At 37.5% G+C, this 18,151-nt stretch overlaps 1 protein-coding gene across 2 annotated transcripts in view; it reads left to right on the top strand.

Moving 5' to 3' along the window:
- CCDC6 (coiled-coil domain containing 6) overlaps positions 1-18,151 on the top strand; it is a 49,583-nt gene that overhangs the window by 20,518 nt on the left and 10,914 nt on the right. For both annotated transcript variants that reach the window (XM_066191658.1, XM_066191659.1), the window contains exons 3-6: positions 6,740-6,868; positions 11,858-11,961; positions 13,701-13,861; positions 16,372-16,528. In XM_066191658.1, the coding sequence (XP_066047755.1) occupies positions 6,740-6,868; positions 11,858-11,961; positions 13,701-13,861; positions 16,372-16,528 (551 nt within the window). The remainder of the gene's footprint in view (positions 1-6,739; positions 6,869-11,857; positions 11,962-13,700; positions 13,862-16,371; positions 16,529-18,151) is intronic.

Genomic DNA, 18,151 nt, shown 5'->3' with positions numbered 1-18,151 from the left:
TACTTAACACCAGTCCTGAAATATTAAACTTTATCTACAATAGGTGCAGTGATGCTCGAAGGAAACTTTTTCTGTAAGTTTGTCCATACTTGTAACAAAACCATTGCTTCCTCTATTGAGTTAAAACACATCAGTTTGATGATAACAGTAAAAAGTTGAAGATGCTGGAGCAATTCGTGGCAGAGAAACTTCTTTCCATTACCAAAGTTGCTAATTTTTAGAAAGTAGTTAAGTATTTGTTGGAAGTCTAAGGGTTGCTCTGTTCTCACAGTCTTGCCTAAATACCTGCCTTTGGCCCCTGTAGGAGACAGGGTACTCTGCTGGGGAGGTGTTCTGCCTGAGCTTTTTTCATCCATAAGTTCTAAGCTTTGTCATGAAAAACTAGGCACTTTAAAAGAAGCTAAATGTGTATGTTGTAAGCATTGCTGTGTTCTGCAGCTGGAGACGGAAGGCATGTTTTGCCCTGCAGTTAGGAAATAAAGTGTTTGGAAACACCACTAGAGCTAGTCCCATCTGGCGCTTTTGTTACTGAAAACTGGGCCTTCTCTCACTTTGTCTCTTTGGTGCCTGTTATCACACAGGAAGCTCAGCAGCAAGAGAAAATATCCCTTACTTGGTATTACTATTTCCCCTTGCTGTTCTTGAGGACTGACAAGAATGTTTCTGAGTAAGAGACATGTTTGGTTTCTAAGCCATACATTTTCATGAAAAACAGAGAAGCAGATGGCAGTAAAATAGGGGTATCAACTGTTCTTTTCTAATTGAAGTAAGATGTGGATATCACCATAGAAAAAGCTTTCCACTGAAGTCTCTTGCTGTAAAGGGAGAAATGGTACATTGAACAATGTTGTTTAATTGAAAGGGAGATGTAGAAATCTGTTACGGATTACGTGGGACTGTGCTGTACATTATAAAGAGGGAACTAAAACTTACTTTAAAAGTAAAAGCATGGATTACACCTAATTTGTTTGAAGGGTTTTGAAGTCATATAGTGACCTTGCACACAAATCTGTACCACAGAGTTCTGCAGCAAGTAAGTGGTTGTATCAGGTGATTGGTTCAAATGTGCTTAGCCTTTTCCCTAGAATTCATGAGATTGTTTTAGCAGGTTTTTTTAACTATCTTTAGCATCCTTAAATTGCTGAAATTATGCAAAATAGGTTCACACATTGCGAAGAGAAATATAAACTTCTTGTCAACTTAAAAGTACAATCATTTTTGTTCTCTTTTGCTGTGGACTCTGGCTGTTGTGCCAAATTAAAGAAAAAGGTAACACTACTGTTCTCAAAGTGGCCAAGGGGGTGCTTGGCTCATTATTGTGTATGAAACAATGCCAGGGCATTGTGCTCTTGGTCTGTTGGAAACCCTTAATGGGTGCAACTTCATTCTCTTTGGTGAGAGAAAGATGCAGAGAAGCATCTGAAACAGAATGCAGACATAAACCTGGAGTTATTCTCGCCTTTCCTACAGCATCTGGAGAAAATCCTCAGTTGTGGATCCAGCATCATCCCATAAATATTACCCAGCTTTCAGCAGGCAAGCTGCAGGCTTCTGCTGAAAGAAAAAGCTGTATAGCCATAACTACAAGAGTATGGAGGTAAAATTCTGACCACCACCTGCAGCCTTAGATTTCATTCCATGGGGCCTTCCTGTAAGCCTTGTCTAGCCTTTGATAAAACATGGTTTTATCATCCAGAAGATTTTGAAATACGGCAGTTCATAAACGCACCTGTGTTCCAAATTGTTCGTCCTGAAGCTGTGTAATTTCTCTCAGCACCATTAGGTAGCAGTTTTTGAAAGTAAATTGTGAGTTTGTCCTCCCTGAATAATAACCCAGGTAAGTTGAAAAAGAGAACAGCCGTCAACATCCTGTTGGTGGTGTTGGTGGTTTGCCTGTGAAGCGTGAGTGGCGTGGAATTTCTTGCTTAGAGGTTCACCTGGAAACTTCAGTGCACAGAGGAGATAAGGGTTATTATATCAATGCTCCTCCTTCACAAGGCCAGTGCTGAAACTTTTGTGACTTGTGCACAGGCACCAATGGTGTTTCTATTTATGGCATATGCTACTGGTGTTATTAACCCTTCCCTTACACTGATCAGCAGGTTCTTTTTCCATACTTATGGATGACTTTTCATACCTTTACAGTGGCTCAAGACTTGCAAAACAGGTGGAGCACTTGTTTTAAAGCAAAGAGTTTAATATTAAAACTGTTTTTATGTTTGTGTGTATGCTGAATGTAGATCTCATTTCATGGCTTGGTTATATCTTTGATGTGATAAAATTGCTGTGAAACAAAAACCCAGAATGTTGATATATTCTCCTAAACATCAGTAATGTGGTTGGCAGCCTATAAATGATACAGAAGAAATGGTCCCTTCCACTGAAGAGTTTACCTGTAGAATTAGGGAACATTTCAGTATTACCATATGTTTCCATGAAAGTAATTTTTCTTCTCTTCAGCGATCATGGACTCAGTAAATTGACATTAGAATATTGATCAGTTGCAGGCAATTTTCCTAAGCAGCAAAGAACTGAAAATAATACCTGAATTTTTTTTTTTGTTTGCTGAAAGTTTCTCTGTTGTTTGAGGGTTTTGACCCTTCAACGATGAATCCTGGAAATTATACCCATGTAGAGCAACAGGGTATTGGAGAAAAGAAACTCCTGATATTACAAACAAACTCATTTGTTGGAAAAGAGGGCATTATTGGCACACATCACATGGTCAGTTTAGAAATTATTTCAATATCTTTTCTGTAATTGGATAGTCTTCCCATTATACAGGTGGAGGGCTATATTCCTGGGTAATGTTTTTTAGGCCAGGAAGGTAAGATAATTACATCTTCCTTTGTTTTTAATTTCCTGTGATTTGTGAGTGCCAATACTTACCATTTCTCTAACTAGAGTGTAGCAATTCTGTCTTTATTAGGAGAATAATGAACTCATAAATACCCACTTTCATTTTGGCATCTTTGCTCTGGAGGGAATTCTAGCTAAATTAGATGCAGACTTTGGATAATGACTTAACCAGGAATACAGTAGTCTCCAGTTGGTTGCTCCACTGTTCTTTGGGATTAACTCTTAATCTCTGGGTTTGCCAGGCAATGTTGGTCTGACCTGGAACTAGACTTAGTGCATTCATGCTGTCAGACATTGTACATCAAGTGGCTTCCTTTCTTTTGGATGAGTGAGGGGAAAAAATTGCATATGAATCTGTTGTTTTGTCTAAAACTTTGCATTTTGGAACTGAGGAGAGGTGCTTCTGCTAAACTGCATATCATTTGCACTTTCTCAGCTTTTCAAGTATTTACAACTCTGTGCCTGTTTCAAAATTACTGGCACTTTCAACCAGAGGGACTTTTTTCATGGTGCCTGTGTGTCTGTTGATTTGTCAGACCTTTGTTTGTCACAATCGTAGGGGCTTATGCCTCATTCAGCCTGGCCTCTGGAATGAGCTCCCAGAATGTTAAAACATTTTAAATGTGGGAGCTGCCTGCCAGAGCTGCAGCACTCCTCCTAACAGCCAGCAAGAATCCCCCAGTTCAGCACCATGTTGCACTGCTGTTATAAAACACAGGCTGACATCAGGTTTGCAGTATCAGAAGAAATTAATTTTGAAACCTTTTACTATATGCCAGGCTGAGGCTAAACAGACGTGGTAGCACATAAAAGAAGGTGTTTCCACTGGAATAATACTGTCTTTCCAGTGCCATGCCATTGCTTAATACCATCTTTTTAAAACTGTAACTTTCACTGCCTCTACAAGCCAAATGAAAGAATGTACAATTTTGTTAGATGGATTTCCTTTGTTTCGCATAATTATTGATTTTCTAGGTTGAATGTTGCAGGAATGAAGGAGCACATGCATCTCAACAGAGGTATTACAGTAAACAAAAGATTTTTATCTCATGCATCCCTGATAAAGTTCTTATAAACCTTATATATACTTTTACTATGTTTTCCTGTGTGCTTCATGTAATTATATTTTTGTTTACCTGATGAAGTCTCTGGAAAGCTTGGAAATTTTTTTTTTATAGCATCCTCAATCCTTAGTCATTATAGAATGGTAGCAGTATTTTGCAGAATATCATGAGAAGCATTTTGATGCAGGCTCTGTTCTTGCAGTGGTGGACATGGACCTGTTGAGTTACTGTTTTGAGACTGAAAGTAGTAAGTCTTGAAAATTTACTTTTTGTAAAACAAGGCTGCTTCAAAGAAGAATTTATTTTTATTATTGTTTAATCATACAGAGTCAGTTACTTTAAATTGTGCACCAGTCCTTTCCAAAATCAAATTCAGATTTTTTTCAACACCCTTATATTTTTGGAAGTGCAAATTGCTCCAAGTAGCTGTCCTTGGAAGTGACATGTTACAACAATCCAAGATAATAGCATGTATAGTCAGGCAAGTTAAGTAATTGGATATCTGTACAGAAATGTTTTTTATGTAAGTCTGGTTCCTAACCATTCTTTAAAAAATTTTAAATCTGTAAACATAAGCTATTCCCCTTCCTGCTCTCCAAAATACCATCAGCTCAAGGATGCCAATGGGTTGTGCTGAATAAACAGAGGCAGCTCACCTCTCAGTTATTTGATCGACATCTGGACATAAGGAGGAGGCAAACTGCTGATACAAAATTGTTAATAAATAAGACTTTCAGGATGCAGCAAAGGAGGAAGTGGACAGCTTTTGAGGGTCTGGAATCCCTAAAAATAGACTGTACAAGGTCATAGTCTGGTGGATAAATGAGGGTTTGTTTTCTAAGGGGGAAGTTCATCCATTGGCTCCGTTACTTCGTAAAAACACTTCCCACTATCCATCCCAGAAGTAAGCCAGTACAGTAGGGAAGGAAGGTGAATGTGGTCCTACATTGTATGAGGACACTTGTTTCTGCAGAGAGAGAGTATTGCTGTCGTTCTTTAGAACTGAAGTGAACTGAGGCACACACTGCTGCTGCTAAGCTTTGTGTTTGATAGCCCTCTTCTCACTTCACACTAGTCACTGTCTCTCTTGCACCAAACCCATCTCTGATGTTACCGAGCTGAAAATTCTCCTTCAGTTTTCAAATGCCATTCAAGGTCTGTAAGACACTGGCATCAAGGTGACACTTTCTAACACACTTTGTTCCTTCTCTTTAGCTGGCAGGTTTATCTGTAGACGGTTGCTACTATTACTGCACATAATTAAAAACAGTTAGAAAAAACTCTTTTTACTTTACTAAGTAAAATAAACACTATCCACCTGTATTGGGCAAAGGGATATTTTCTCATTGTTATCAATTCTATTCTTCAGCATTAAGATCTCATCAATAACTGGATTTTTATTGTTTTGGTTTGTTTTTTGATCAAAGGAAATAAAAGAGAAAAATAATTTTACCCTATATGAGTGACAGACACCACTCATATATTTTGTAGATGTTAGAAATATTTTTCTCCCTCTTTGTAAAATGATGCCAGTATTTTCTATTCTAAGAGTTTGCTATTCTGGTATTTGTTTTAAATTGTGAAAAATCAAATCTCAACATTGACAAGCCCTGAAAACACAACCTCCAAACTTTTCCCATATGTATATTGCCAGGTACTTGCTGTCTGTCTGGTGCTCTTCCTCCATGAGCCTTTTGCCTTGATCTCTCTTCCAGGCGCTTCACAGACCGTTTTGTCTCTAAATAGGAGCAAAAGGAACTGAATGAACAAATTAGCAATTTGAGCTTGTTTCAAAATCAAAGTCTGTTCCTTCACTGTTGTTATCCAGCAACCTTGATTTGTGTCCGTGACTGGGAGGTGTCTCTCCGTTTCCTCAGGTTTTCCTCAGGTTTTCCTCACACATTTAAACACTGTGATCTTACAGATTGTTATGTGCTAGCCAGAAGAACTGGCACAGAAAAAATAAGCAGGTGGAAAAAGGTGCCTGCAATTTTCAGTGGATGGTCAGAACACAATGTAATTACAGCATTGTCTGTTGGTGACATTTGCTTTTCCCTGAGTCGGGTTCTCGTGTTTGTACCATGGTGCCAGTCACACAGTTTTATCCACAGGAAGACTTAGATCCCTCTCTCAGAGGGACTCTACTCCAAGCTGTACTTTATGGGTTTTTTTTGTTTCTGTCTGCTTGAAAGCCTTGAGAGTTAAATTTTTCTTTTCCATTGGACATACTAAATGAAGATAATCCCTTTGGTATGAAGAAAATGTATAACATTGATTTGAAATAACTAGTATTTTTTTGTCTTCAGGAAAGTTTGATTTTGATAGCATAGGAATATAAATTAGAGATTTTTTTGTTGTTTGTAAACTCATTGCACAGCAATTTCATTAGTATGACTTCAGTCACGATTTTCAGCTTTCAGCTGCCCAGAGAAGGAAGTGCAAAGACCCGCATTTTGTGCTTTGGGTGCTCTTGGGATGAGGCATTTAGATTAAAATTAATGCTGTTGTGAACATTATGGTAGATTTTTTTGCTTTGGAAATATCTATAATGCACTGTAAATAGCATATAAAATAATATTTTGATTTGACTTAACTCAGTAGTTGGAAATGTACTTTGCTTTGTAAGTATGCAGCACAGTTAAAAATGCTTCTTTTTGAAGGGCTTTTGGGTGGGTTGTGCATTTTGAAGTTTTTTGAGAAGCATCAGTAGAGAATTTAACATGCAGGAGGAATAAATGTATAAAGAAATGTATAAAAGGTGCCTAAGTTCATGCTTTTATTTGTTTAAAATATTTACATGTCTCCTAAATTTTTAGTTGCAACATGAGAAAGCTGAACTGGAGCAGCATTTAGAACAGGAACAGGAATTTCAAGTGAACAAACTGATGAAGAAGATTAAAAAACTGGAAAATGATACAATTTCGAAGCAGCTGACCCTGGAGCAGGTAACTCTTTCATTTCATTGTTATATGACTGAGAAAAAAACAAGTCCTTTTGTCTTAGGTTTGTCTCAGTGTTTTAAGCGTGTAAGGAACTGGACAGTATTGAGAGTGTAGAAAAGTCAGTTCAACTTTCAAAGCAATAGAAAAGTAACATAATTTATTATAAGAAACTTGGATTAGTTCTTTTCATGGCCATTATATATCTATTAGTAGTCTTTCCATGGGCCTTCATGTCTGCTGGACAGCAGTGACTTTTGCAAATGCAGCTTTTTTGTAAATCATGCTGCTTGTTGCTGTTCATCAGCTTCCAGTCAGGCTGGTGGTGAGAAAAAGACTGTCACTTCTGGTGGTGTTAAGCACCAGTAATAAATGATCTGTTTGTGGTCTAGTTGTGCCCTAGGTCACCTTTTGGTGTCAGCTTGGATGGCACAGCCCTGAAAGTGTGAGTTGTCAGCTGTGTGTATTTTTCAGAAGCCTTGTAGTTCAACTCCATCCAACTCCCTTTCTCCCTAGACAGTCATGAAGATTGCAGAGATAAAACACCACTTGTTTGGCTGTGTTTCAACGGGATGTTTAGACTTTGGGAGTGCTCTCATGTCTGATTTTAGGCATCTGCATCAAAGCATCTCAGTGGTGTCAGTAGGAGACCTTTTTGGTCTTAAAAGGCAAAAAAAATAAAAGGCAAACTGATGAAATCTGTAGGTTTGTTAAAGGACTCCAGATTTTCTGGTGTGTGCAGGTCCAGTAATACAGGTGCTGTAAGTATAATGTGTTATCTCTGTCATTTCTTCTGCTGTGGTACATTTTTGTTGCTGGTAATCTGAATTGTTACCAGTTTTGTATGATTCTCCTTTTTCTGTTGGCATGGATAAATTAGTTAATGGCTATCTGAGTGGTCAAGTGAGTTCTCTTGATTCTCATGGTAACGTTCTATATGGAGAGACCTGTGGAACAAGCTGAAAGATTAAAAGGTGGGAATACGTAGTTGCCAACAAATCCTTATCCAGCATGGAAATGAACCTGAGGTTGAAATAACTCTCTTAGCCACTAGGTGGTGGTGGCTGCCACTTAATCAAAATGCAAAGTAAGCTTAACATACTAAGCTGTTGCAGTCTTTGAAATGTTAGCATGAGCCACAGCTGAATGGTATTATTTGTGTCTCATTCTTCTGGACAGACAGACCTGTGAAATCATAACATTTGAAACTTGTTGCTACATCTGAATGTCAATGATACACTGTTCAAAAAGCATAGATGCATGAAAGCCTTTAGTATCTCTGAAAACTTCGTGAAGATGTTAAAATTTGGCTGTCACTCTTGCTTAGAAATTCCATGTGATTTATGTGTAATTCACCGTATGCCTTTGTTTTCTCTCACAGTAAGGTAGAGTAAATGTCAGGTTACTTAAGGCTCCGGCAGGCTTTCTTTCCTCACGCAAATTAAAAGTGCTGATTGTGCTAATTAACCAGCTGAAGCAGCAGCCTTGGGGCATGTGCTGTACCTAGCAAGAAGCAACCCAAAGTTGTGAGGAGAGTCATGTTGCCTTTATTGCACACAGAGGGAATTAAGGAAGAGGGATTAGCATGATCTACAGCACAACCTTCAGAACACCTGTTAAACAGGGTTTGGGAGGAGAGCTCCAGCAATGCTTTGAGCTGGGCTGCCTTGAGATCTGTCACTAATCAGTGAGCAGATAATTACAGCTTGTGTTCGCGAAAATGTTGTTTTTAAAATAGAGAATGTGAATTATCTGTGTTTCGTGTTCTTTCTTTCTCCTTTGCTCTTTTTCATCTGAACTGCTTATACCACAGGTGATCAGTAGGTAGCTGATTTGTGGTTGCATAGAATATTATTCCTTAATAAAAATTAAATTGGATCTCAGGGTTCCAATGTGACCTGAAATAATTTCTTGAATCAGCTTGAAGTCAACAGAGCATTCTTCTCTGAAGGCAAATGGTGAAGAGATTTACAGCATGTGACTATTTCATTAACTGAATGGCTCACTTAAAATGAGCAATAATGTTCTGTGTTACAGTTCAGTGGTTTGATAGGAAATAAATAGCTGTCAGGATTGCCCTACAGAGGCCAAGTGTGTGTAGTCTTGCTTGTTACTATTTTTAACTGCTTTTCTGTTTCATACAGTATAACGAGAAACTAGAATTGATGAAGTTAGGAGATGAGAAATAACAACTAAACTGCTAGTAATCATCTCCTATGTCTGCTTTGGAAGGAGAAGAACATGAGATGGTAAAATCTTAGGGAAAGGTTTTCTTGGAAAGCAGCAGAGAATTAAAGCTACAAAGGGCAGGGTGGAGATGAGAAGCAGAGAAATAAAATTTGGGATAGTGGGCATAGGCAGAGATGAGCGTATTCAATTTTGATTGATTTGGAAGACCTCCATTTCAGGAGGGAGCATTTTTGCTTGTTAGTAAGTTGGCAAGACAGTTGACGAAGCAATAATAAAGGAATACACGTACAGGGGATATTTTAGCTGCATTTTGAAGTAAGTGCATGTGTGTGAGAGAGAGTAAGAAGAAGCACGAGTGGGTGGTGAGGAAGGTTAGAAGGAATATTCTTCTTCCACTGAAGGGAAGGTTAAGGTCTGAAAAGCAAGCAATGCTTCCTTGTTTCCTTGCTTTAATAGACAAAGTGGTGTTTGATTGGAATTTAACTCTGAACCTCTGTAGTGACACTGGTATTGACAGAGCTGCTGGCTTGGTCCTGAGCATAATCCCATCTTGCTTATTTAATTCCAGAATATGACCACATTTCCAAAAAATTCATTGACTGGAGTACATTTCACAGTACACCTGAAACTATCGAGTACCAAGCCAAGTACACCAATTCTTTGAATTCACAGCTCTGAACAGGATGCTGCAGTTGCTTCTGCTGTAGGTGCCATTCAAGGGTTCTTCCTCCAAGCTTTGAAATCCTGACAGTGGGAGAAACTGACACAACACTCATGACCAGGAAAGGAAGATCTTTGTTTCCAGTATGTTTTTATACTGCTGGAAATGGGGAGTTCTAGATCTGTTTCACCTGCTTTCTTTGGTCTTTTGTCAGAGCAGCTTCAGGGCACAACACAAGGCTTATTTGTGCACTGTTGCTGTTGGTTTGGCTTTGCCATTGTGCACGCTCACCTACAAGCAAATTTATAATTAATGTACTCCACTGCCTTGGCGGTGGTTGCTATAATACTAAATGTAATTTTAGATTTTTCAAATCCAGGCTTATAAATAATTTACTCTGTCTTTAAGTTCCAATGTGCTCTTCTTCCTACCATTAAAAGATATGGATTTCTTTTCACCTGTATGTTCTTGTGGGTGTGTTTGTTGCTAGATCAAAACATAGCTGTAGAAAGACTAAGAGTATGTAAGTCTAAGCCATGCTGCATTGAAATGATGCAAAAACCATTGCTGCAGAGGTCAGATGTGTGTTCATATTTTGTTCATCTTGTGGTTATGTAGATAGCTGTGCAATGTAGTGGAGACCAGGGTTTTGCTAATATAGGTGCACAGTGTGCAGATTCTCAGGACGTTTTCCATAGTTTTTTCCCTTTGGATGTTCCCGGCCCCAAGCATTGGCCAGACTGGCTGAGGAGCCCTGAGGCAGAGTGCCCTGTGCTCCTGGGCTGAACCCTTTGCTTTCCTACCACTCCACCTCCAGCTGTGTCGGGAGCAAAGTGTTGGTCAAAATCCCAATTCTAATCCTCGTGGGGAGGCTGAAGCGTGTTGTTTCTGACTTCTCTTTTATTGAGATGTAGGTTCCCTGAGCTGTTAATGTACATCTGGAAACTCAAACATGGGAAGATTTGCTAGACAGTGTTTCTCTTGCTAAGTATGTTCCCTATTACTCATCAACATATGTCTGCTTCTGCTCACAGTAACTAATTCCTCTAATCTTTAAAGGAGAAAGTTGTACATGCATTAAACTTGCACTGGTATCTGAAGTGTGTAAGTTTATATTTTGTTTGGGTTTCTCAGTATTAATTTAGTGGTTAGCACTAATAGTTTACAGATTTAGGTGCTGCAATAGCTCTTCAGCCAGTGATGTAGTAAATGGAAATTGCTTAATTCTGTTTTCAGTCTTTCCATTTTCTAATGTGAGATTATTTGCCCAGCAGAAAAGTGGTGTTAACTAAGGCTTGGCTTGGAAAAATGCTTCCATGCCATTTTCCACCTCTAAAGGTGTTGATCTGTTCCCAAATATTTCATTATTGACAACATTTTGAGTTCAGCAAAATTGCTACAGAGTAAGATCAGCTGTGCCTCGTAATATTCTCCTTTCTTAATAATACTTGCATTGTATTTCTACTTAAACTGTAGGGTAGAAGGTTTTGCATTGTATCTTTTATGAACTTGTAGTAGAATCAAGAACGCTTGTTCACACAGTAAGTGAACATGATTAATGTCCAGTTCAGCTTTTAATTTTATAAAGCCTTTGCTAAGATAGAATTACATTTGTTTTGCTAGTAAGGATTGATACAGTAACACTTAAAGCAGTTCACATAACTTTTTCTTTACTATTTTTGTTTTGTCCTTTATCTTTTATCACAAGGCAAACATGGCTTTTCTTCCATTTCTGGATTACTTAACTGTGGTTCTTCCACTAAAAACACTTAAAACTTTTCAAAAGAATAAACATTGCTGTAGTGAGCAGTAAATTCAGTTTGAATTTCATAGATTCATGGAACCGGAGATGTCTTTAAATAGGTTTATCACGTCATCAGTGCCTGCATGTCCAGGGTTCATGCTCCTGCCTATTGGCCGGAGACGAGTTCTCTAAAATGAACTTGTGTTAAAGAGATAACAATGGTGTGACTGCTGAATCTCTTGATTTTTCCAGTGTGTTGCACCTGAATTGTGTCTCTTCTTCTCTTTCCCCTTGCTCCTGTAAAGCATTATGTAAAATGGTGTTCTTAGAGCTTTCCTAATGACAGTTCCTTGCAGAAAATACATGCCCATCATTTTCACTAACTGTTTATCCTCTCCAGCTAAGACGTGAGAAGATTGACCTTGAAAACACTTTGGAACAGGAACAAGAAGCACTAGTGAATCGTCTCTGGAAGAGGATGGATAAGCTTGAAGCAGAAAAACGGTTTGTTTTCTTACAGTGCACTCATTAATACATCATGTTCTGGATTAAATATGTTCATCTCTGTCTCACAAGAGTTGTCTCATCTGTGAAGACATGGAAGATGAAGCAGTTGTGAAGTTCCTTGTTTGCACGGTGCTACATCATTGATTGCTTAAAGTAGATAAAACTAACCAGTATAAGAAATTACCTGGGAAAGCTTGAAGGAATTTATTGAATTTTTTCAACTGCTGATAGCCTCTTTTTAAAGCTTCTGGCTTCTGGTCAGCTTTAAATTAATGATACTTTACTGTGTTTGTTATATAAGAAGCTCTTGTTTTTTCCCTGTCTGCTTGAAGAATGCTTTTCCTCAGTGGTGTGCACTCATGTCATTGAGACTTCCCAATGCTTCTTTAGTAGAAGTTGTGACAGTGACTCTTTATGTTATTGAAACAGCTGAAATTAAAAATATGTATGAAAGTAGCCGTCTCTTAAATGCTGTAATAACAAGAACTCAGTTTAGGGAGGAAGCAGGAGAGAATAATAACTCATGATTATTAATACCTTATTTTTAATGTGTTTATTGTTACGTTAATGTGACCCTCTGAATCTTGGCTGGGGCCTCAGGAATCACCTGAGCCTGAAAGAACTGCAGGTTTTGTAGTTTTATTTTATAAAGCCTGCTGTGTGGAAAGTGCTCTGAACAGGTACATGTGATATTCACCAGTGGTAAATCCATAGCAGGATGAGCCTTTGGTAGGATTTTTGTGTATCTTAAGATTTAAAGCCTTCTTCAAGGCAAACCATTTCTGGTTAGATTTGTCTCAGACTGTGCCCCTCCCTGTGAGGAGCTGTGCTGGAGTCAGACCATGCTGTAGTACTTTGTATGGTACACATGGATACTGCACCATGCAAAAGGTTGTGCTTGCACAACGCTGTCCCTGCTCTTCAGGGCAGCGTTGGATCTGCCCTATCAACATGTTCCTTCTGAAGTTGCATTCTTTCAAAATACACCTGCGTTTCTGCCAAAAATCAGCATTTAGAGCCTTGCATGTCTACCATTATTTCGTAATTTCTTATGAGTGAGTTTTTCCTATGAAGATTTCTTATGAATTTCTTTCTTCTTCATTGCTTATTTCATAACAGAAGTTCATTACACCTGAAATTACCATCAGTTATTTGAAGCATTCGAAACCACAATTATATGGAACACCTTAATACCTTTCTCTTTGGAAATTTAAAAAAAAAACCAAAACTGAGTCTGTTTTACTGTCCTTCAGAAAATGTCTATGAAATTCTTTTGATAGTGGTGAAAAGCAGAAAAACCTGTATTTCAAGATAGACATACTTTGCTTAATCTTCACTAAAGATCACTTCCTTTCTCCAAGAACGTAAATGTAAAAACTTATAAGAGATCAAATTAATTTTCTTAGCAAAAATTTTGTGTAATAAGTAGCATTTGTGGACATAACTGAGATAACTATTTATAGTCTAAAATTGTTTTTCCTGAACTATATGTTGTAATATTTTGGAATGTCAATATCTGAATTCATTACAAAATTCTTCTGTACTAGGGCAACAAATTTTAACTTTTTTCTTTTGAGTTAAAAACTGAACATTATAATTCCTCCCCAATTATCTCCCCTCAAAGAGTAGTTAAAATAAACCCTACGTACCTGTCAGAATTCTTGCAGTGTCTTTCTGGGGGATACAAGAGGTGTTCATTAGAATGGAAGGTAAAGTTTGCACTATTTTTCGTACAGAATTTTGCAGGAGAAATTAGACCAGCCGGTATCTGCACCACCATCACCCAGAGACATATCAATGGAGATAGACTCTCCAGAAAATATGATGAGACATATCAGGTTTTTAAAGAATGAAGTGGAGAGGTTAAAGAAACAACTGAGAGCTGCACAGTTACAGCGTGAGTAATCGACTTTTTTCAAATCTTCGGAAGTTTTTGCATTGTAAGATTTTTATATGTAATTTCTTGAGTTTGAATTTAAGGTAGAAGTGCAAAAAATGGGGCAGATTTGGATTACAGCATTTTCATAATTGCAGTGTTATTGCTTGTTGATTTATTTATGCTGTTGTTTAGGGGGTTCTTTTGCTTTACTAAAAGGATGTCTGGAAGAATCAAAAAATAATCCTTGACTATTTTGTGCTAGAAAAAGATAGATATAGATATAGATTTTTTTTTTCAGGAACTTAGCAGTATTTCAACATACCAGTTTTTCAAAACATATTTATGGCCTCCTTTGTAGGAGTCATGTTGCAAATTAAGAATTACTCAAAAGAATTAACAGCTAGCGAAATAAAGGTCAGCTGTATATAAGAATTTCACTCGTTAATGATTGTGGCAACCTGAGGCAGCTGCTGCACAGTATAGCAGCGTTTATTTACTGTGTCCTTTCCTATGTAAAACGGCTTTGAAGCATAAAGAGCTGGGTAGAATTCCTGTTGTGCAGGGCTGGGGCCCCTCGCCCAGCAGTGGGACCTGCATTTTGCCCTGCCTTCCCAGGAAGGGGCTGGGCACTGAGCACATGGGCTTAGCTGCCAGGAGGCTGCTGGCACCTTCCCTTGGACTTTGCAGTGCCAGTCCTTCATTCCTTCCTGCTGAATATAGAATTCCTGTCTGAGAGTCAGCAGTTCCGCCTGGTTCCGGGTCAGTTGGTGAGTGGGTAGATACCTCAGCACATGGCCAGAAAAATTTAGGCAAATGCAGAGCAGTCAGTATCATCCCCCTCTGGCCAGCCAGGCTAACTGGAATATTTCAACCTCCATTTAGAGAAGGAGCTTGCTAGAGGCAGCAGCCTTCCTTCAAGACAGAGAGGATGGATCAAGGGTGCTCTTTTGCAGAGACCTTGTGCACAAGTTTGTGGCACTAATAATTTGTGGCTGTTGAGAGAAGATAAGGACAGTTAATCTTTGTACTTGCGATTTCTGCACTGCAGCCTTCACTTATTAAAGTTCAGAACAAGAGCAAGGCCTTAGATTAAAAGTACTCTTTGTGCAAATCCAGCCTAATTAATTTCATTTCAAGTATCCTCTATATTTCAATAGGTTTCTTTTTGAACTACTGTGATTTAGAGTAAGAAATTGAAAGCATTAATGTCAAATTCACATTGAAAGTAAGAGTTAGGTTTAAAAGAACTCTCTCCCTTTGTGAACAGGTTACGCAGAACTGCAGTACAAATAGCAGAGCTGGTGGGAGTGGTGGATGTGCCAGCCTGCAAGCAGAAGATGAAATTGAAATACAGTTCTCAGATTGGTGTTTGTAATATATAGTCGTTAGAGGACCTCTAGTATTCTTCTTAAGAACTTAATGAAATCTGCTTATGAGCTTCCGATGCTTGTATTACTTTCTTTATTTCTGAAACACTTCTAGGAACTGGTTTGTTATGATAATAGTGTACAAGAAGCGATACTGTTACATTTAAAAATGATATTTCCACAGAAGAGAGAGAAATCACATGTTGTTAATAGTTTGCAAACAGGTTTCTAAAACAGGAATATTCTTTACCCTGAAGGTTGCTGCATAAAGGAGTGATGACAAAGCATGATGAATTGTTCTGGGTTTTCCTAATGTCAGGGATTTAACTGTAAGCTTGCTCAAACATCATGAAATCTCACAAAATAACACTATGTGTCTCATAAGTCTTTATCATATATTCCATTTTATTTAAGTAATCTGTCACAAAGCTTTGTAACTTTTCCTAATTTGACTATAAACGATTAAAAAATCATTGAAGTGATGTTTGCTGAACTTGTCTAGAACTGACAACTCAAATTGCCCTTTAATGTAAAGAGTAAACCTCTTGTTGGCTTTTAGCATTAAAATTGAATGCAATTTTAATACTAGTACTTTAATATTGGTACATGCTCTGTTGGACAGTTTCTGTAAGATGTGTAATTGAAAGAGTGCTGTAGAATGTATATAAGGTAGCAATTTTAATACAAATTTGAATTTGGAGTTTCAGAACTTGTGTTGTGCTTCTTCCTTCTTAATGAAAATATACCTTTAAAATAATTTCTTCAGTATGTTGCAGGAAAATCTTTGTAAATGTGGAGTAGCATTATTTTAATGGAGTAGGAATCAGTATTTTTTCTTAATAGTTTTAATAATGTTTTCTTAACAAAATTTTTCTTTCTTTACAAATTTGTCTTAATAAGAACTTTCACTTTGTGGTAGTGACTTGTTTGTTTTTCTTACATTTTATTTTCAAACCTGATGTCAAGCAATAGTTTATTTTAGTAGCTACTGTTCTGAATTAGGCTTTGAACTAATGACTTAGAGGTGAAAATTTTCAGTGATCTGTCCTGAGTATTTTCTACACCTTCATCTTGAAGTGTTGGAGTAAAACTAGGCATGACATATTTTTCTGCCTGATATATTGAATTTTAATCAACTTTTAACAAAACAATGAATTTCAGATTCAGAGAAGATGGCACAATACTTGGAAGAGGAGCGACATATGAGAGAAGAAAACTTGAGACTTCAAAGAAAATTACAGAGGGAAATGGAACGTAGGGAAGCTCTCTGCAGACAACTGTCAGAAAGTGAATCCAGCTTAGAAATGGACGATGAAAGGTTGGTATTTTTTTGGCCATCCAGATGTGTTTGGCTCATTTAGCAGTATTTATCCTACTTTTTGAATATTTCTAGAATAATTTTAGAAGTAACTTGTATGTGGGTTTAATATGCATATCAAATTTCAGCATAGTCCAAGAATTGTATCAACGTGGTACAGAAATTGCTTTAGTTCTAACAGTGAGGAAGAAAGTATTTATATCTGAAGATTGTTCAGGGGTTTGATAATTTATATTGAAATAAATACAACTGTGGAGTTGAGAATCAGGATAATTTGATCACAACACCTTTGTTTTGCCCCTAACTTAGTAACAAATGCAAGGAGTTCTTTGAGGTAGGGACATCATCTTTACCTGGGGCTGATTTGTCCTTTGCAGAAAGTAAAATATATTCAGCCAAATACAAAGGGATGCTGTGTAAAACCTTTGATAGAGGAAGCATTTCCAGTACGGTTGGATTGTTCTTCTGTCCAAACCATAACATCCTTGATTTTTTTTTTCTCTGTTGCAAGCTGCTTTGCTTGCCCTAACCTTACAGATAATCTTGAGTTTTTCATGGTTTATATCATGCCTTCTAGTGTTTTCTCACATCATAGAAATATGACAGTGTTCTGTCTTGAAAGAGCCTTTTACGTACATTTTGAATAAAGCATTCTTATTTCTTATCAAATGCTCATTATTTGGTTGTATTGTTGTATATTATTTTGGATTTATGGTGGTCCTTTAGAATAAATAAAAATGTTTCTCTGTGCTGTGTATTTTTCTGGTACTGAGAGATTTCTGTTTCCTCTTGGGTCTTTAATATATTTGTTATAAGATGTAATTTACTAGAAAGGAATTACCAGATATTTTGTGGTAAGAAGTACCCTTAAAGCCCAAAGTAGTGTGTTCATTCTAATGAAACACCAAGGCAACTTGACCTGTATTGTATTAGCATCTGGTATTAAGATGTAGCAAATGTTATATAAATTAAATTGTTAGAAATTGGGGATTCTGAGGTTGGAATTTTTTCTTATTAGGCTTATCTTTTCTTCCACTATTTACAGTGTATTGGAATTACAGTCAAAATCTAAATCTATGAGAATTACCAGTATTAATCCAAAATTGTAGAGTATCCTAATAATTTTTTATCACCCACTTGTAAGTAGTGGTAACCAGGAAAATGCAGGAAAATTTGATTAACTATTCTGCACTCTTAGAGAAATTGTCATGTTTGATTTTTTTGGTACTGCAGAGGCCTGACAGTATAACTCCAAATCAAGTATTTGCAGTGTAAGTAGTAGAAAGCAAAGTGAAGGACAAAGCAGGCATTCGTAGTTAGCCTGAGAAGACAAAATACTTGTGGAACTATGTGCAGTAATAATTTTAAAATGTCAATTTTTGTCAGCTTACACCTTCCTAAAAGTGATGGTGGTGATGGATCAGCTATCTCTTTCTTTCAGTTGCATTCTGTTAGCTGATGATAATTATTGTTCGTAGCTGAGGGTAGATGAAGATGCTTTCCTAAATGTAAAAGACACAGCTCTCCCAAAGCCTCTTTCTCCAGAACAGCAGTAGCTTTGTCTTCATCCTCATCCTGTTCTTTGGAGTAGCAGGGTAACACCTGAACCCAGGCTGCATGCTA

Source organism: Chamaea fasciata, unplaced genomic scaffold (assembly GCF_029207755.1).
Source record: "Chamaea fasciata isolate MVZ Bird 193981 ecotype frontalis unplaced genomic scaffold, bChaFas1.0.hap1 SCAF_9, whole genome shotgun sequence".
NCBI classification, from domain to species: Eukaryota; Metazoa; Chordata; class Aves; order Passeriformes; family Sylviidae; genus Chamaea; species Chamaea fasciata.
Note: the sequence above shows the minus strand (reverse complement) of the source record. Positions and strands in the feature narration are given on the sequence as shown.